Source organism: Bos javanicus, chromosome Y (genome assembly GCF_032452875.1).
Source record: "Bos javanicus breed banteng chromosome Y, ARS-OSU_banteng_1.0, whole genome shotgun sequence".
NCBI lineage: Eukaryota > Metazoa > Chordata > Mammalia > Artiodactyla > Bovidae > Bos > Bos javanicus.
In genome coordinates, this window is record NC_083898.1 from 886,211 (window position 1) to 906,538 (window position 20,328).

General features: G+C 53.6%; 1 protein-coding gene across 1 annotated transcript in view; it reads right to left on the reverse strand.

Annotated features, from left to right (window-relative positions):
- Positions 1–1,324: 1,324 nt before the first annotated feature.
- The window catches only part of LOC133243835 (protein Shroom2-like), a 150,341-nt gene continuing 131,337 nt past the window's right edge, over positions 1,325–20,328 (reverse strand). Inside the window, 4 exon segments of the mRNA XM_061410559.1 lie at positions 1,325–4,173; positions 6,176–6,448; positions 15,706–15,877; positions 17,669–18,190. Coding sequence (XP_061266543.1) covers positions 3,907–4,173; positions 6,176–6,448; positions 15,706–15,877; positions 17,669–18,190 — 1,234 coding nt within the window. The 3' untranslated portion in view covers positions 1,325–3,906.

Genomic DNA, 20,328 nt, shown 5'->3' on the forward strand with positions numbered 1-20,328 from the left:
TTCCAGGCAAGAGTATTGGAGTGGGGTGCCATCGCCTTCTCCGTTTTTTCCCCTTATCCCAAATAAAAATTCACCTCCTATGTTTGAGTAGTTCTTACTAAGAACACTCTCTCAGGCTCCCCTGGTGGCTCAGTGGTAAAGAATCCACCGATACAGGAAAGAGTTTGATTCCTGACCTGGGAAGACGCCACCTGCCGCAGAGCAACTAAGCCCACGTGCCACAACTACTGAGGCCCACGTGCAAGAAGCCTGCACACCACATCCAGACAAAACCCCGAGCAGCGAGCAAGAGCCAGAGCAGCCAAAATTCAACAAGCAAAATTATTCAAAAAAAAAAAAAAAGGAAGACTGCTTCTCTCTCAACTGATTAACCTCCGGGTCCCACCAACCTGCTTCGAAAACAGAAGCATTTGTCCGCTGACGACAGAGGAACTGCCATCTGTCCTCTGGTGGTTCCAACAGGGGTGTCTGGGTGCAAAGAAAGCTTTTCCTCCAGACCCAGGCTGCAGTGATGGCACCAGAGGTGCGAACGCCCCTCCCTCTATGTGGCATGCCTCTGATCCGGTGTGGGTTCTAAGCATGTTGACATTATCAGTTCGCTTGCTCTCCCAAGGGCTGGGAAGGAGAAAGCTGAGGGGTGCAGAGGCTAGCGCCTGCTCACAAGCATATGATCTTCAAGTGACAGAGGTGGCTTGGCTCTGGGAACTTGGCTTCAGGTCCTGGACCGCAGGGTGCTACTCCATATCAGCACCCAGCGTGGGAGATGACAGGGCTCCACCAATGGCCCCAGTGTTTCACAGCTCTCTGCAGTCACCGGGTGGAGCACACGCCACACCTTCTGGATTCCAGGTTGGGCTGTGCGATTTGCTGCAGCAATGAAAGGTTAGCAGGTGCAGCAATGGAAGGTTAGCAGGTGTACCATAACCACACCCGGGGCAAGCACCGATGTGACTGGGCTTGTTCTCCGGTCATGTGCCATGGACGTGCCCAGGTCAAAGGCCTGGTCCCGGGAGGCAAATGACAGGTGCGTGGAGCAGAATGATCTACCAATTCCTCCTCTAAAGGAGTTACTTCTCCCTGCACCCTGCTGCGATTTTATAGTGGTTGTTACACAGCATGGCTGTGGCAACAGCTGACTGATACAACCAGTGCCCCTGATGCTTTTCCCCGGCTGCAGACTGACTGGCCTGAACTCAACAGTCAGAAACAGTCGAACACCTGTGTACACAGATTCAACCCCACAATTTATCACTGGCTGAAGGATCTGACATACAAGAAGGATGTTCCAATTCTTAAAAAAGATGCAAGACAAAGACACGCTCCATTCACTGAAAGACACCATTTATTGTATTAAGGTCAAGCAGGATGATCTGTTGAGAGGTAAGTGTTAAGTGTTGAGCATGAAAACAGTACACATCTTCCATGGTGGGCGGCATGATCAGTCTCCGGCAAGGTCCCTGACTGCAACCTTGAGATACAGAGAGCACTTCTCAGCTGAGCAATGACCCGGGGTGAGCCATCAGCCACCACCCAGGAATGCCATGGGAGAAACATTAGCACCAGATTGTTTGCATATGCTGTAATACAGCTATACACAAAGTTGTGCACACTGACTCACTGCAATCTCCATGTCCCCACCACCAGACATTTATGAGGCAGGTGGGGAAATAGACAGGACCGTTGTGATTCTATGGGCTTTGTTGAAAGGACACCAGTGCCCTGTGTATTGCTGTGTAGAAGACCACGTTCTCAAAAGACACCGAAAAGCTGGATACACGCAAGAACTCTTATTTTCACATTTTACAAACGTATCATCAAAATGATCACAATACTGTATGACAAGGGCAAGAATCACAGATGAAAGCTTTGTGAAAATCAAAACACACTGACATCTCTGTGGTTGTCTCCCCAAGGGAGGAAGGTGGCAGGGAGCGGGGGCAGTCCATGGACAGCCACTTTATCTTTTCTGCCATGACCCATTATCACAGCAAGTGACCATAGCGTGTGGGGTGGAGGATGACGCTTCACTGGCAGAAGAGGGGTTTTTCAAGTCAGGAACAGATTAATTTTAGAAGAATAGAAAGTGCAGAAAAAGGCTTTTCTCTTTGCCATGGGTGGACTGCCAAAGGAATTTTTACTGCCAGCATCACTGAAGCTTGCCAGGTCAGTTCCCCCCAGGGCTGCAGAGATATCACCGTGGCCAGTACAGCTTGTCCTTCTGGCTCCGTAGGTGTGGAGTAGTTTCCTTTAATAAGACACTGTGTCCTTCCATCTTTGGTAAGGTGCCGACCACTGGTGACAAAGGGCTATCTCCCTACCTGTCAGAAAACTCCTTTCACAGGCGTAAGAGGAAACAAGGAGTAACTTGATCTGACCTCCAAATATCAACCCAACATGAAGTTAGTTACCTTGGGGCTTCTCCCGCCATTATGCAGGCATCTCACCCAACTGGGACAGAACAAAGACAATCAGGTTAAAAATCAGATCATGAGAACCAAGCTAGGAGGGGGTGAACACCTATCGTGCCTACTGACATGCATATAGCCTCTCTGGTGAAGTGTCTATTTAAAAGTCTCTGGCTCATGGTTTAACTGAGCTGTCTGTTTTCATACTGTTAACTTGGAACGATCTTTATATGTTCTGGATGCAAATGCAACACTCGGGATCTACAAGTTGTATTCTCCTAGTCATGACTCGGGCACTGGAAAACAACAGCTCGACAGTGTTTTTTTTTTAGTGAACAGACTCTCTTGATCACCTTGCAATATCAAATGATAAAATGGGGAAGAGACAGTGGTCAACTCTGTGGCGAAGAAAGACCAGGTCTGGGAGTTGTGTGGTCCACTAGGACCTCTGGAAAGCCAGAACCACGAGTTCTTAGAGGAAACCTGGCCCTGACACTGCCATAACTAATCCAGACAAGCAACAAGAGAGGAGCTGCCAATTATAAGCACGATAATTGGTATATACATACCAAACAAATGTTCTTGGGGTGGGGGGGGGGGTGAGGAGGGGAAAGTAAATGAGGAAAATATCTCAGGGACCTTAAGAAAACAAAAACAAAAACAGAACCTCGGAAGCACATACCTTCCAGACACACTTTCAGCAACGTAATCTCACTTTGTAGGATAAATACCATTTGCACGCGGGAGGTCCCAGAAGAACAAAAGGCGTTATGTCCCTTCTGCGTGCACCCTCCTTAAAACATGCACACTGTGCAAGTGGCGATTTCACCGTGAGTGAAGCTAGAGGGCTGAGAGCTCATTGCACAGCTGGTCTTTAAACCGCATGGACAACTATTCTCCTTTCTAACACATTAATAAATAATGCTCATCCTCATTATTTTTATGCTGGTCAGAGGTCATCCTTATAGGACAGACACAACCAACGATGTAACACTTCTGGCACCTACCGTGATCCACAGGACAGCTCGTGCTCCAGGCGAACCGCGCCCCCCTCAACTCACATGTACCTTCTTAGAGACGCGCTCGTTCCTTCCGGCGTGGAGGATGCAGTTCAGTGCCCGCACGCACGGCGGGCAGAGGCCACGTGGGTGACCCTGGTGCGCAGGCGCGCACGGCGACCTGAGCCCCCTCGCCAGTGGGGATGCTTCTGGGCTACCGCGGCGAAGGAGCGGCGAGAGCCGCTCTGCTCAGCATTCCAAAAGGGAACCCAAGGATTAAAGAACTCATCCCAAACGCAGACATGGAAGTTATTGTTTGCTGACCGCCACCTGGCCGTTAGAGGACCCCCCTCCCCACCTCTCAACCCTCATCGACAGAGCGTAAATACAGGCTGCGGTTTTCAGCTGCAAACACAGGACCTGAGCTGATGACTCCGCCAATCCCATCCGCATCCTCCTCCTCCTCCAGGGAGGGCCGGATGGGGTCGGGGGTGAATGCGCCCTCATTTGCCTCTCTCCGGCTGCAGGCTGTCCAAGAGGCACTTCAGCTGCTCCTCACCCAGGTGTATTTTGTCTTCCAGCTCGCGCTGTTCGATGATGAGCGCTGACTTCATCCTGACGAAGTGCTCGTAGTCCGCCAGGCTCTCGGGGCCCAGGTAGCTGGCCAGGATGTCGAAGACGATGCCCTCCCGGCGGTCCAGGTTCTCCTTCAGCTCCCTGGCGTCCTCGTGCTGCTGGATCAGGACGCGCTGCTTCTCGAGCAGGGATTGCTGGACAGACAGAAGACACACAAGCCTGCTGGGGACCCGGCGGGGGGGGGGGTGGGGTTGGGGGGATTGGTGCGGCTGGCCAGCGCCCCCCACCGCTTGCGCAGCAAGGCACCCGGATACACCCCAGCCCGAGGCATCTGGATACACCCCCGCCCTCACAAGGTACCCAGATACACTCCCGCAGGAGGCACCCAAATACACCCCCCCGACGAGGCGCCGGGATACACCCCGCCACGAGGCGCCCAGATACACCCCTGCATGAGGCACCTGGATATACCCCTGCAGGAGGCACCCAGATACATCTCCCGCGTCCTCGCCACGAGGCACGCAGATACACCTGGCCGAACATTAGAGCCATCCACGCCCGGAAGAGTCCAAAACTGGGAGATGCGTGCAGGCAGCGAAGGATTTGCGGGGTCCGGGAGGCGGGGGGACGACCTGTTGTGCGCCCAAGGCGTTTCCCTGACAACAAGGAGGATGGGGGCAAAGTGGGTCAAAGCAGTGCATTTAAAGAGATCGCCCAGGGCAGGATTGCGAAACTCTTCTGGCCCCAGGAGAGGCGGACGGTGAGGAGGACAAGGGGCTGGAAAACGAGGCGGAGGCTGGGGTGGGTGGGCCGCATAGCTGCCCTGGCTCCTTACTCTGGGGCACACAGACGCCCCCACTCCTAGATAGGGGGCGCACACCTACGGTCCCTGCCCTCTTGTACATAACCTACTGTGAAAACAAGGCAGGGAGTGAGGAACGGCATTAAACAGTCTCCAAGTGGCGGCTGACGCACGCTAGGCAACGCCCCAATCTCGGTCCCAGTTTCCGACTCCAGCAAAGTCTCCCATTCCTCTGCCACCTGGTGACCCGGACGGCCTCCCCCAGTCCCGTCGGAGCATCACGGGGGTGGAGGGGCCCCGAGGAGAGGCTAGAGTCACAGGGCTGCTGCTTGGTGGGCGTGGGGGTGTGGGGGTGTCAGGGCAGTGAAAACAGAAACTGCTTCCCTGGTCTGGAGTCTGGGAAGTATCCCTGGCCTGTGCCATCTTTCAGGGCCATCTGCCCCCTGCTAAAGGACACCGTGACCTGGCAGTTTGAATTAGAGTAGGATTAATTGCAACTGATTAATTCCAATCAAAAGACAAAAGAGACCTCAGTTGATTCTCCGAACAGGGTTATAGAGATCAGTTGGCATCCCTGCAGACTACAAGCTTCCAATTGAAGGGAGGGTGTTCTGGGTCCACGTCTGGCCCATGTGTCCCGCTTTCTATCTGGAAAGACAGGGGGAGCCTCCCACAGCCTGATGCTGCCTCTTTGCCCTTGTTAGCGTGACAGTTTCCCCCAACGCAGTGGGGATTCACAGTGGAGTCTGAGCCCCTACACTGAACTTGGAGGAGGCTGTAGACTATGGCTGCCTCTGGTTCTAGGAAGGTGCAGCTCATCAAGCATTCCCAGCATGGACCTATTGTGGAGAACTTCGAGGGATATCATGAAGGCTCAGGAAGTCCACAGGCACGGTTCCCCGGGAGAACTCCTTCAGTGTCCCCGATGCTAACTAATAAGCCTGTTGATGGCATCACCGATTCAAATGGACGTTGAGTCTGAATATATAAAATAATGCTAGCATGTTCTGGTCACCTGATGCAAAGAACTGACTCACTGGAAAAGACCCTGATGCTGGGCAAGATTGAAGGCGGGAGGAGAAGGGGACAACAGAGAATGAGATGGTTGGATGGCATCACCAACTCGATGGATGTGAGTTTGAGTAAAACTCCAGGAGATGGTGATGGACAGGGAGGCGTGCTGTGGTCCATGGAGTCGAAAAGAGTCGGACCCAACCAGGTAACTGAACAAAGTGGGGAGTCTCGGGGCGACCGCCCACTACAAGAAGGAAGAGAGCCAGAAAGAAGACCTTCTGGGACCAGCTGGACAACCCGCCCAGTGAGGCTTCCAGTCGTTCACTCCGCACCCTGCGGGCCCTACCCCCCATCCATCCATCCCTCCTCGGGGGGAGTACCAGATCGCCCGGAGGCGTGCTGTCGTCCAGGTTGTTGAGGGCGTTCTCCACACGGGCCAGGCGGCCGGCCAGCGACAGCAGGAGGTTCACCACCTTGTCGAGGTCCCCGATGAACATGCGGAACTTGTCAAACTCATTGGGCTTGCACACGGCCTTGACCAGGGCCTGCACCTCGTCGCCCAGCGCGCTGTTGGCCTGCATGTCCTCCAGCAGGCTCTCCCGCACCTCCCGCAGCACCTGCAGCTTGCGGCCAAGGCTCTCAATGAGCTCCTGCTGTGGGTACAGCGTGTGGGACTCAGTCACGGCCCTGCTGACCTGGGCACCCCCCTGCACCCGCCTGCACCTCCTGGCCTGTGGGCCCGTCAGCAGCTTGTTGCACATGAAAAAATGTCAAGGCAGCATCGAAAAAATCTGCAAGCAATAAATGCTGGAGAGGCTGTGGAGAAAAGCAAAACCCTCTTGCACTGTTTGAAACTGAAAGTCGCTCAGCTGTGTCTGACTCTTTGGGACCCCACGGCCTATGCAGTCGATGGGATTCTCCAGGCCAGAACACTGGAGTGGGTAGCCTTTCCCTGCTCCAGGGGATCTTCCCAACGCAGGGATCAAATTCAGGTCTCCTGCCTCGTGGGCGGATTCTCTATCAGCTGAGCCACGAGGGAAGCTCCCTTGCACTGTTAGTGGGACTGTAAATTGGTACATCGATTATGGACAAAAATATGGAGATTTATTAAAAAAAAAAAGAAAAAACTAGGACTAAAACAACCATATGATCAAGCAAATCCCAGTACTGGACATATACCCTGGACGAAAGCATGACTGAAAAAGACACATGTACCACACTGTTCACTGTAGCACTATTTACAATAGCTAGCACATGGGTCAGAGAGGGCAACGGCACCCCACTCCAGTGCTCTTGCCTGGAAAATCCATGGACGGAGGAGCCTGGTAGGCTGCAGTCCATGGGGTCGCTAACAGTCAGACACTATTAAGCGACTTCACTTTCACTTTTTACTTTCATGCATTGGAGAAGGAAATGGCAACCCACTCCAGTTATTCTTTCCTGGAGAATCCCAGGGACAGAGGAACCTAATGGGCTGCTGTCTATGGGGTCGCACAGAGTCAGACACGACTGAAGCGACTTAGCAGCAGCAGCAGCAACAACAGCAGCACATGGGTGGAGAAGGAAATGGCAACCCACTGCAGTGGTCTTGCCTGGAGAATCCTGTGGACAAAGGAGCCTGGTAGGCTGCCGTCTGTGGGGTCACACAGAGTCGGACACGACAAAAGTGACTTAGCATGCACACATGCTTTGGAAAAAGAAACAGCAACCCACTCCAGTGTTCTTGCCTGGAGAATCCCAGGGACGGGGGAGCCTGGTGGGCTGCCGTCTATGGGGTCACACAGAGTTGGACACTACTGAAGCGACTTAGCAGCAGCAGCACACGGAAGCAACCTAGACGGTTGGATAGATCCTAGATGGATGGATAAAGACGCCGTGGTACATATACACAGTGGAATATTACTCAGCTGTGAAAAGGAACACCTCTGAGTCAGTGCTAATGAGGTGGATGAACCTGGAGCCTACTACACTAAGTGACGTAAATCAGAAAAAACAAATATATATTAACATATATACAGAATCTAGAAAGATGATACTGATGAACCTATTTGCTGGGCAGCAGTGGAGATGCAGACATATAGAGAACAGATGGGCAGGGGGAAGGATGGTGGGACTAATGGAGAAAGTGGTGTGGAAACACACACATTACGATATGGAAAAAGCCAGAAGGAATCTTCGGGATGACACCGGGAGTTCAACACTGCCATCCTACTCCTTTTTTCCCCCCACAAATGCCCATCACGGGTCCCTGATGGGCCTCCAACCCTCCTTGTCCACACATCCCAGCCACTGGTCCCTGACCTCCTCCTCTCCCAGCGTCTCTCCTCGTCCTGTCTGCACCGCTCCCTGACCTCAAGTCCCTGAGCACATCTCCCAGCCCCCTTCCCTTTGTTTACGCAGCTGCATCTGGTAGTCAATGACCTTACATGCAAGCCGCCTCCTCCCTGTTCACACAGCTTCCAGCACTGGTCCACCGCCTTGATGTGCAGTCCTCTTCCTCCCTGTCAACACACCTCCAGACACAACCCATGCCCCTCGATCTCATCTCCAGTCATTCCTCTGACGTTCAGCCACAAGTCCCTGCCCTCTGCAACCCTGTCCCATTCGTGTCCACACAGGTCCAACCACTGATCCCAGAATAGTCCACCCCGATAATCCTTTTCTGTGTTCACGCAGCTCCAGCCTCATCCCTCACTGCCTGTAAGCCTGTGTGCGTGCTCAGTCACGTCCAATGCATTGCCATTGAATAATGGGCTGTAGCCCGCCAGGCTCCTCTGTCCACGAGGTTTCCCCAGCCAGAATACTGGAGGTGGTCACCACTTCCTACTTAAGGGGATCTTCTAGCCCCGGGAATTGAACCTGTGCCTCCTGTATTGGTAGGCGGATTCTTTACCAATGAGCTGCCTGGGAACCCCGCCCCCCACCCCCCAACCCCACCCCACTAGGTGTCTGTCTACACAGCTAAACTAGCGGTCTCTGACCTCAACTACTATCCTCCTCATCCTTGTCCACACAGTCCCAGGCACTGGGGCCTGCCTTAATGTACAACAAGCCTTCCCATACTGCTCACATAGGTCGGGCTGCCTGTCCCCGACTTTATCTCAAAACCTCCTCCTACTTGTAACACCCTGTTGCAGCCACCAGTGGCTGACTTTATCTGCGAGCCTCCTCTTCCTCGGACAGAGTTTTCACCAAGGGTCGGCAATTTCTCTTCAAGTCCTCGGCCCCTGGTCTGCACAGCTCCAACCATGAATCCTTGACCTTATCTGCTATCCTCCTGATCCTTGTCCACACAGCCCCCGACCGACTTCATCTACAAACCTCCCCATCCTCCTTCACGCAGATCCGGCCGCCTTTCCCTGACTTCATCTGCAGCCTTCCTTCCACTTGAACACACTGCCCCAGCCACCGGAACCTGACTTTATCTGCACTCCTCCTTGTACAGAGAGTTCTAGCCATGGGTCCCTGTCCTCCCATACAATCGTCTTCCTCCTGGTAGAGAGAGCCCTAGCCACTTGGTCTTTGACTTTGCTTTCTGATCCTCCCACCTCATGTTCCCAAAGCTCCAGCCGCTGGTCCCCGATCTCTTCTCCAGATGTCCTCCTCCTTGTCCACACAGCTCCAGCAACAGGTCACTGAACTCATCTCCAGTCCTCTCCTTCCAAGTCAGCACAGCTCGAGGAACTGGTCCCTGAACCCCCATCCATTCCTGCTTGTGTTCACATAGCTGCACCCATATGTCCCTGGCCACTCACAAATACCCTCTCCTCCTTTTCCACACACAAGGCCAGGAATGGGTCCCTGATCTCCTCTCTCATCAGTCTTCCTCTTTTCCACACAGTTCCATCTTGAAGTCACTGACCTAAACTGCAAACATCCTCACCCTTCAGCTCAGTTGCTCAGTCATGTCCGCCTCTTCAGGACCCCATGCGCTGCAGCATGCCAGGCCTCCCTGTCCATCACCAACTCCCAGAGCTTTCGCAAACTCATGTCCATTGAGTCGGTGATGCCATCCAACCATCTCATCCTCTGTCGTCCCCTTCTCCTCCCGCCCTCAATCTTTCCCAACATCAGGGTGTTTTGTAATGAGTCAGTTCCCAGGACTGATCTCCTTTAGGATGGACTGTTGGATCCCCCTGCAGTCCAAGGGACCCTCAAGAGTCTTCTCCAACACCACAGTTCAAAAGCATCCATTCTTTGGTGCCCAGCTTTCTTCACAGTCCAGCTCTGACATCCATACATGACTCCCTTGTCTATACAGTGCCATTCCTTTCGTCTACACAGCACTGTCCAGCATTGCCATTCCTTTTTGTCTATGTGGCTGTGTAAGTGAACTGATTCAACTGACCTGAACTGCACTCCTCTTCATCCTTGTCCTCACAATCCCAGCCACTGGTACCTAACCTCATCTCCAAAATGCCACATTTTTGTTCACACAGCTCTGGCCTTATTTCCCAGACTTTATACCCAGTCCTTCTCTCTTGTGCTGGGCTTCCCTGCTGGCTCAGTGGGTAAAAAATCTGCCTGCAATGCTGGAGATGCAGGTTCAAACTCTGGGTCAGGAAGATCTACTGGGGAAGGGCCTGGCAACCCACTCCAGTGTTCTTGCCCTGGAGAATCCCACGGACAGAGGAGCCAGGCTGGCTACAGTCCTTGGGGTCACAAAGAGTCAGACATGACTGTGTGACTAACTTTCCCCCGCTTTTTCTTCCCCCTCTTCACACAGCTTCCGTGGCTAGTGCCTGACCTATTCTCCAATCTTCCTCCTGCTGGTCCACACAGCTCCAGCCACTGGTCCCCTAACTGTGCTCCGTGACTACTCCTTGTGTTTTCACAGCTGCCTCTATAGGTCCCTGGCCACCTGTCAAATCAACCTCCTCCTTGAACACAAAGCTCCCATCAAGGGTCCCTCACCTTATCTCTCATGGGCATCCCTTTCCCCCCACATCGCCATCTAGTGGTCAAAGGCACGAAGTGCAGCTGTCCTCATCCTTGCACACAGCGGTCCAGCCACCAGTCCTTGCCTTGACTACGAATCATTTCCTCCCCGAACACTGAGCCCCAACCATGTTTCATGGCCTCCTCTGCGCGCCTCCTGTGCCGAATCCACACAGCTCCAACTTACTGGTCCCTGCCCTCACCTACCATCCTCTTCCTCCTCTGCAAAGAGAGCCAGACACAAGTTGCTGACCTTGTCTCAAATTTTCCATCACCCTAGTCTACATACCTCTGACCTCTCCAATCTATTCTTGCTGGTGTTGGTTTAGTCGCTAAGTCGTGTCTGACTCTTGCAATCCCATGGACAGACGAGCCTGGCAGGCTACACAGTCCATGAGGATTCTCCGGGCAAGAATACTGGAGTGGGTTGCCATTTCTTTCTCCAGGGGGATCTTCCCAACCCAGGAATCGAACCCAGATATCCTGCATTGTAGGCAGATTCTTTACCAACTGAGCTACACGGGAAGCCCATAATCTATTCTTAGTCCATCTCCAATAACTCAAAGCCACTGGTCCTGGCCCTCCTTCCCATCTTATCAAACCCTGTCCACACAGCTCCAGCCAATGGTTCCTGACCTTCTGGTATTCACAAAAGCCACACCCATAGGTCCCTGGCGACCTCACAGACCCACCGCCCTGTGCACGTAACTCCACGCATTGCCTCTGACCTCGTCTCCCACAATACATTGTCTTTTCCACACAGGTCCTTGTAGTGGTTGCGGACCTAAACCGCAGTCCTGCTCATCCTCGTTCACACAGCTCCAGCCACCAGTCCCTGACTTTGTCACCGGAGGTCCTCCTACCTGTACAGACATCTCCAGCCACCTGTCCTTGACGTCCTCTACAATCCTGCCCCAAGTCCACGCCGCTCCAGTGACCAGTCCCTGACCTCATCTGCAATCCTCTTTGTCCGTGTCCACAAAGATATAGCCACGAGTCCCTGACTCCCTCCAGTCTCCGTCCTCTTCTCCACATATCTCCCCGGACAAGTCCTTCAGTCTTTCCTATGCCTTCTCAACACCGGCCAAGCCACTGCTGCCTGACCTCCTCTCCAGCTTCCTGTCCACACTTCGGCCACAAGTCAATGATCTCCTCTCCAACCCCTCTCCTCCTTGTCCACGCAGCTCCAGCCACTGGTCCCTCACCTTGCCTCTCACTCCCCTTTCTCTCTGTCTACACAGCTTCATCTCGGAGATGGCAATGGCACCCCATTCCAGTACTCTTGCCTGGAAAATACCATGGACAGAGGAGCCTGGTAGGCTGCAGTCCATGGGGTTGGGGTTGCGAAGCGTCAGACACGACTGTGCGACTTCACTTTCATTTTCACTTTCACGCACTGGAGAAGGAAATGGCAACCCACTCCAGTGTTCTTGCCTGGAGAATCCCAGGGACGGGGGAGCCTGGTGGGCTGCCGACTATGGGCTCGCACAGAGTCGGACACGACTGAAGCGACTTAGCAGCAGCAGCAGCAGCAGCACAGCTTCATCTGGTGGTCACTGACTCGCACTGCCACAGAATGGACGCTTTTGAACTGTGGTGGAGAAGAGTCTTGAGGGTCCCTGGAATTGCAAGGAGATCCAACCAGTCCATCCTAAAGGAAATCAGTCCTGAGTGTTCATTGGAATGACTGATGCTGAAGCTGAAACTCCAATACTTTGGCCAACTGATGCAAAGAACTGACTCACTGGAAAAGACCCTGATGTAGGGAGAGATTGAAGGTGGGAGGAGAAGGGGTTGACAGAGGATGAGATGGCTGGATGGCATCACCGACTCAACAGAGATGAGTTTGGGTAAACTCCAGGAGCTGGCGATGGACAGGGAGGCCTGGCATGCTTCGGTTCATGGAGTCGCAAAGAGTCAGACACGACTGAGCGACTGAACTGAACTGAGCTGAACTGCACTCCTCCTCATTCACACCCGTGAAGTCCCAGCCAGTGGTCTGTGAGTTATTAATTGATGAACCTCCGCATCCGTGCTCACACAGGCGTGGCCCCCTGTCACTGACATTATCTCCAATTGTCCTTTTTGTAGACACAGCTCCAGCCACTGCTGCCCTTCTTAATCCGCAGTCCTCCGTCTCCCTGGACAGAGAGCCTACCTAGCCACTGGTTTCCTTTCCGCGCCTCCGCTTCCTTTCCAATCCTCCTGCTCCATGTCCAAACAGCTCCAGCAACTGGTCCCTGACATTGTCTATGTGTTCCCTCCTCCTTGTCCACATAGCTCCACCCATTGCCCGACTGCATCTCCTATCTTCCTCCTCCTTGACCAAACAGCATCAGGCACGGCCACCTGAGTGCATCTCCAGACTTCCTCCTCTGTCCCCAAAGCTCCAACCACGGCGCCCCGACTTCCCCTCCACTCCTTGTCAGCCTTGTGCAGAGGGCTTCCAGCCATTGGTCCCTGCCTTTCTTCCTATCCTCCCGCTCCAGGTCAATGCAACTCCAGCCACCTGTCCCCTGACTTTCTCTACAAGAGTCCTCCTCCCTGTCTATACAAGCTACAGCAACTGACAAGGTCCCTAACCTTGTCTCTCAAACCCCTTCCATTCTGCTGACACGGCTCCATCACGTGGTCACTGACCTGAACTGTGATCCTCCTCATCCTGGCTCCCACAGTCCCAGCCACAGGTCCCTGATTTCCTCTAAAAACCCCCCTCATCCTTGTTCACACAGGTCCAGCCACCTATCTATGACTTTATCTTCCCTCCTCATCTATATAGTGACAGCTATGGGACCCTGATCCCTCTCTCCCATCCTGCTCTTCCTTATACACACAGTTCCACTCACTGGTTCCTGACCTCCTCTCCAAAATTCCTCCCCCTTGTCCACAAAGGTCCAGTTGCTGGTCCCTGACCTCAGGCCAAAGCTTCTTTCTAGTCCAGTAGCTCAAGCCACTGGTCCCAGATTGCCTTTCCATTCTGTCTCTTCTTTGTCACAAAGCCCCAGCCCCTGGTCCCTGACTTAAAAATCTCCAAACCTCCTAATCCTTATTAATCCAAGTCTGGCCTCGTTTTTGCTGACTTCATCTCCAGCCTTTCTGCTCCTTGTGCACCCAGGTCCAGCCACTTTGTCCCGACTTTTATCTCCAACCCGCCTCACCCTTCACACAGCAGCAGCCACTGGTCCCCCTTGACTATTGATCACAAATCCTTCCACCTGCTTGTTGAAACATCTCCAGACACAAGTCCCTGACCTCCTCTGGGGTCCTTCTCCTCCTTGTCCACAAGGCCCCAGCCACTGGTCTGGCCACATCTCCAATCATCCTTGTCCACACAGCTCCAGCAACTCACTTTATGTCTCATTCACCTTTGTCTACACAGCTCCATCTAGTGGTCACCGACCTGAACTGCAATCCTCATTCTTGATTACAGGGCTCTGGCACCCTGTCCCTTGCAATTGTCTACAATCCTCTTCCTCCAGCCAATCCTCCGGCTCCGTGTCCACATGGCTCCAGCCAACTGGTCTCTGACTTCCTCTCCAAACCTCTGCATCCTTGTTCACACGGGTCCAGCCACTTGTCTTACGATATTATGGCCAATCGTCCCTCCTCATCTACAAAGCTACAGCTCAAGCAGCCTGACCGTCTCTCCAGTCTTGTTCTTCTTTATCCACACGTCTCCAGTCACTAGTTCCTGACATCCTCTCCAATCATCATCTTCCCCCCTGTCCACACAGCTGCAGCCACAGGTCCCAGACTGTTATCTCCAATTCGCCCCTCCAATCTCCATGGAGCTCCCGCCACAAGGCCCTGACCTCCTGTTCCATCTTCCCTCCTTGTGCACACAGCTTCAGCCACTGCTCCCTGACCTCACCTCCCATCCCCCTTCCTCCTGGTCCACCCTCTGGCTCCCTGACCTACATCTACAACCACCCCTCCTCCTTTCCAGTGTTCCAGCCAGTGGTCTCTGCTGCCTTCCCAACATGTCACATACCTCTTACCCCAGGGCCTTTGTACGTGCTGGCCCAGCCCCCCGGCCCCAACCCAGTCCCTGACAGAACCGGACACTCCCTCATGTCCCTCCAGGTTTTTCTGCATCATGACCTCATCAGAGCCTTCTCTACAATCACACTCCTATTATCTCTGTATGCCTTCACTGTTTTCCTTTTCTGACCGATTACATTATATGTGTGCAAACATTTTCTGTAAAGAGCCAGACAGTGAATATTTTAGACTTCAGAGGCCACACAGCCACTACTCAACATCACTTATAGTATCATAAATGTAATACCATATATAATACAATAGAACCATAAACGTAAAGGCCATATGTAATACAGTATGTTGAGGCCGTATGTAAATGAATGAATTGGCTGTCTTTAAATAAAACTTTATTGACAACAGCAGGTTGGGGGCCGGGTGTGGCCCGTGGGCCGTGTATGGTGTGTTTGTTTTTGTGCTGCAAAAACACAGTGCCTTCAGGGAAGGAATGACTATTTGTGTGTTGCTGCTGTATCCCCAAGGGCCTGGTTAGTTTCTGGAGTTGAACAAGGGCTGCTTTTTGGTTAACACAGCCCTTTATGACCTGCTGTTGAATTTATTACCTGATCACAGGAATTTGAAACTGATACTCAGAGACGGTATGGACCCTGCTGAAGGTGATATAGTTAAGCCCCTTGGGTTTCAACTGGGATAGAAGAGACATTATTACCAGTTGAGCTTAAAATGAAAGAGCCTGGTGGCCACCAAGTTCTCTTGACACTGGATCTTATGACAGAGCGACAGCACAGAGGTCCTGTGGAAAGACCTCCTTAGGACAGTAGACTCTTCCACAAAAGGCTTCACACGCAGGCCCAAATGTTAGCATCGCGCCCAACACAAATGGTGCATGGTGCAGGGCCAGGCTGGGGGTGGACCCGAGGGCCACCATCTGCCTCCCACCAGCACATTCTCATCCGGATTTCGGCCTCCCTACCTTTTTGACTGACAGGTCATGGTCCAAGTCACTGCCTGAGTCCTCCTCTGGCTCCTGCTGCTCCTGCAGGTCCTTCGTCTTTATCAGCAGCTCCGCCTTGGGAGCCGAGGTGCTGTAGTAGGTGGAGTTGGTGGCCAAGGGTGCGGCTGCCAGCACGCTGGTCTCCTCCCTCCTAGAGAACAAAACAGCAGAACATCCACATTAGCTCCGATCATGTGCCCATAGACGCACCTGAAACCTGGGCTGGGACCTGCGAACCATGGGGCTGATGAAAGGACACGAGCCAGAAGAGAGGAGACAGCAGAAGCAGGGACAGAGTGGGCTTCGCTGGTGGTCCAGTGGCTAAGACTCTGCCTTCCAACGCAGGGGACAAGAGTTTGATCCCTTAGTCGGGAAGTAAAGACCCCACATGCTAGGGGGTATGCCAAAAAAAATCAATCAACCAAGCAAACAAAAGTGTGGAAAGGGCAGGTGCTGAGGCCAGAACTACAAAGTTGCTTAGTCATGTCTGACTCTTAGCAACCCCACAGACTGTAGCCCCCCAGGCTCCTATGTCCATGGGATTTTCCAGGCCAGAATACTGGAGTGGGATACCATTTCCTTCTCCAAGGGATCTTCCCAACCCAGGGATCGAACCTGGGTTTCACACATTGCAGGCAGATGCTTTACAGTCTGAGCTACCAGGGAAGCCACCGAGAACTAGAACCCCCTGCCAATGGTACCCAAAGCCCCACCTGCGGGGGAGGAGGGCACAGATCATTTTCTCGGGGAGCCTGAGGTCTATGGGGAGCTGTCTGTTGCCACTCTAAGTGTGGCCACAGGCCCCAAGTTGACTGGGCTTCCTTCCACCAGCAGCCACATTTGCGGCCTCTGAGCCCCTGTCTGCTACACGACATTCGTGCTCCTGCCTACTATCGATCAGCGATGCTCACTGAGACCACGTGCACCAACAGGACAGATGTAAGCAGGTGCACCTTTGTGGGCAGGTGACTGAATACAAGAGGCTAGAGAGGGTCCTTTACAGAACGAAACACGTGAAACTCTTAGTCACTCAGTCGCATCCCATTCTTGGCGACCCCCGGGGAGTGTGGCCCACCAGGCTGCTCTGTGTGATTCTCCAGGCCAGAATACTGGAGTGGGTGGCCATTCCCTTCTCCAGGGGATCTTCCCAACCAAAGATCCCCTGGAGTAGTCTGAAATGATAATATCTCCGGTCGTAACAACAAGCAAGAAATGTCACTGCCATCTGTGACTTCCAGCCTCCAAATGTGAATGTTAAGTGAAAGCAGCTCAGTCCTGTCCCACTGTGTGTGACCCCACGGACTGTAGCCCGCCAGGCTCCTCTGTCCATGGGATTCTCCAGCCAAGAATACTGGAGTGGGTGGCCATTCCCTTCTCCAGGGGATCTTCCCAACCCAGGGATCAAACCCAGGTCTCCCCCATTGCAAGTGGATTCTTTACCATCTAAGCCACCAGGGAAGCTCCTCCCCAGCCCTCTATACAGAATGCTGCTGCTGCTGCTAAGTCGCTTCAGTTGTGTCCGACTCTGTGCGACCGAATTACAGCAAATTCACCCCCTCAGCTAAATACATAACAGAAGGCCTCTTGTGTAAACACATATCCTCCGTAGCCTCAGCTTTCACTTCTCTGTAACAAGCCTCTGCACCTCAGCACTAGTGACCTTTGGCCTTGGACCGCTGTTTGTTGGGGTGGGGGGTCGTCCTGTGCCTCGTAGGTCAATGAGCACCATCCCTGACCGTGTCCACTCACCCAGGGGCGACAACTAGAAGCGTCTCCGACATTGCCAAGTGTCCCAAGGGCAGACAGCAGAGAAAAAGCCCCATGGGCATTGCTAGAAACACGGCTTTTCCCTCTTTGCCCAACTGACGTCACGGGCCCCAGAATGGTTAGAACCGCACTCAGGGAAGGACAGGGGCGGAGGTGGGTGGGGTGGTGTACTCACCTCTCCTCCGCCGTCCTGGGCGAGGGCCCCTTGGGCAGCAGCTTCCTCCGTTGCTGTGCGCCTTCCAGGAGGTGCTCGTCTTTGGGGAAGATGCCCTCCATGAGGTCCATGGTGGTTCTCATCCTCACGCCCGGGTCTAGGATGTCCGCCAGCGACTTATCCCTGCCTGCGATCTCTCGGGCCAGCTCCTCTGACTTGAGGTCGTCGGCGGTCCTGTCTTTGGCCTTCAGGTAGCTGAGCGAGGGAGGGGAGGCCTGGCTTTCCTTGGCGGGTGGCCCTGGGGCGCCGGTGGCGGGCTGGGGCTCGGCACCCTGGTGGCTGTAGGGGCAGAAATGTGAGTAGGACTGCTCGGACGTGCTGAATGTCTTGATCTGATCCCGCTTGAGGCCCCGGGGCAGCGGAGGTGGCTCGGGGACGCGGGCCAGTGCCTGGCGGCTCTCCTTCTCCAGCTGGCTCTCCGAATGCACTATCTTGATGGGCACCATCTTCACTGTGGTGTTGTTGTCCATCACCCGCTCGATTCTGCCAAGACAAGGGTCGTCCTCTAGAGACACGTCGTGGCCCCAGGCACGGCTCAATGATCAGAACTCAGATGAGCCAATTGGCTGGTCCCATGGTTGGGGGAGAGGGGGCCTTCCAGACAGGGAAGCCCAGCTCAAAAGATGGACCCATGCAGGTCACAGGTTCCAGGATTGGGGAGACAAGATCTAGGAGTTCCTGCCCCTGGCCCCTCAACTTGGGTCTCTTGACCCTCCTCTGCCTCAAGGTGTTCAACTTGAGAAGGAAAATTCCAGCATCGCACCCAAGCAGGAAAACATACGCAAGACCCCTCTTCATTGCATGCTTTTCCCTCCACGCATAGAAACCCTCCCCACCTACTAGTGACTTAGTGAAGTGAAGTGAAAGTCGCTCAGTCGTGTCTGACTCTTTGCGACCCCATGGCTATACAGTCCATGGAATTCTCCAGGCCAGAACATCAGAGTGGGTAGACTTTTCCTTCTCCAGGGGATCTTCCTAACCCAGGGATCAAACCTGGGTCTCCCACATTGCAGGTGAATTCTTTACCATCTGAGCCACAATGGAAGCCCAAGAATACTGGAGTGAGTGAAAGTGAAAGTCGCTCAGTCGTATCCGACTCTTTGAGATCCTCTGGCCTACACAGTCCATGGGATTCTCCAGGACGGAACACTGGAGTGGGTAGCCTTTCCCTTCTCCAGGGGATCTTCCCAACCCAGGGATCGAACCCAGGTCTCCCACGTTGTAGGAGGATTCTTTACCAGCTGAGCCACCAGGGAAGCCCTACTAGGCATGTATTTACATCTCCACCCCAACCCTCATTTTGTGGGGAAAGTTGATTGGGGAAAAAACAACAACAAAGCAATATAAACAAGTTCTCTGCAGCCTGTAGATACCCTTTCTGACAAAGCAGGTCTTCCAGGTCATTCCTGATCACAACTACCTCTCCTCTTGAAATCCGTGCAGACTTCCACGTTCAGGAAGTTTGATGAGCTGCTTCCTCTACATGAGGACAAACCACACAGCAGACCAGACCTTACAGCCACCTGGTCGCATCCATTCCTGCCGAGAAGCAGGACCCGGGAGGGGTGGAGGACGCAGTGTGGGCTGGGCCCTGGCCACTGTCCAGGTTCCATCCAAGTGAGTCTGGACGGTTCCGCCCAGAGGGCCTGATCCCCAGCAGCACCCCCAAGAGAGTCCTCAGCCCACGTGCCACCGTCTCATTCTCTCTCTAGTGACCCCGTGGACTGTAGCCCTCTAGGCTCCTCTGTCCCTAGGATTCCTCCAGGCAAGAATACTGGAGTGCGTTGCCATGCTCTCCCCCAGTGGATCTTCTTGGCCCAGGGATGGAACCTGGGTCTGCTGCATTGCAGGCAGATTCTTTACTGCCTATGAGGGAAGCCCCTGGCATGCCACTCTAAGTCTGATAAACCACACTGCTCACAGGCAGATTCTCATAGCCTGAGATGCCCAAGGTGACTCAGTGACCCTGAAGTGGTCCTCCTGGGTCCCTCCTCACAGACACACACACTCCAAACCCACAAATAGGCTCCAGGAAAACTCCTGCCAATGCTTTCGTGTGCCGTCATATCTAAGGCTCGCGCCTACTGCTGGGCAAGGTCCCCACCTTGTAGCAAACACACAAACCAACCTCAGAATGTCCAAGATTTCAAAGGAAGCTTCCTGCTTTCGGAACCAGAGTGGATGCATTTTTTTTATTCCGAGCGAGTGACTACTCTCTAAAATCCCCCCAGGGTGGGAAGGCTGCACTTTCCTGCTCTCTGCATACCTGCCTTGGACTGGCACACAACAAGACTGCATGACCCGCTTGCTGAATTCGAGCAGGCGTGTCTCAGGACAATGGAGATGCTCTGTGCCCTGGCTGGCTCCCCAAGTAGAGGTAACTGCAAGGGGAGAGATATGGGATATGGAGGGAGATGAGGCAGCACTCAGTCAGCAGGCACACAGACAAAAGACGAGTGTCTGTGTCTGTCTATGTTAGTCGCTCAGTCGCGTCCGACTCTCTGTGACCCTGTGGACTGTAGCCCGCCAGGCTTCTCTGTCCATGGGATTCTCCGGGCAAGAATACTGGAGTGGGTTACATTTCCTTTTCTGGGGGGAATCTTCCCAATCCAGAGATCGAA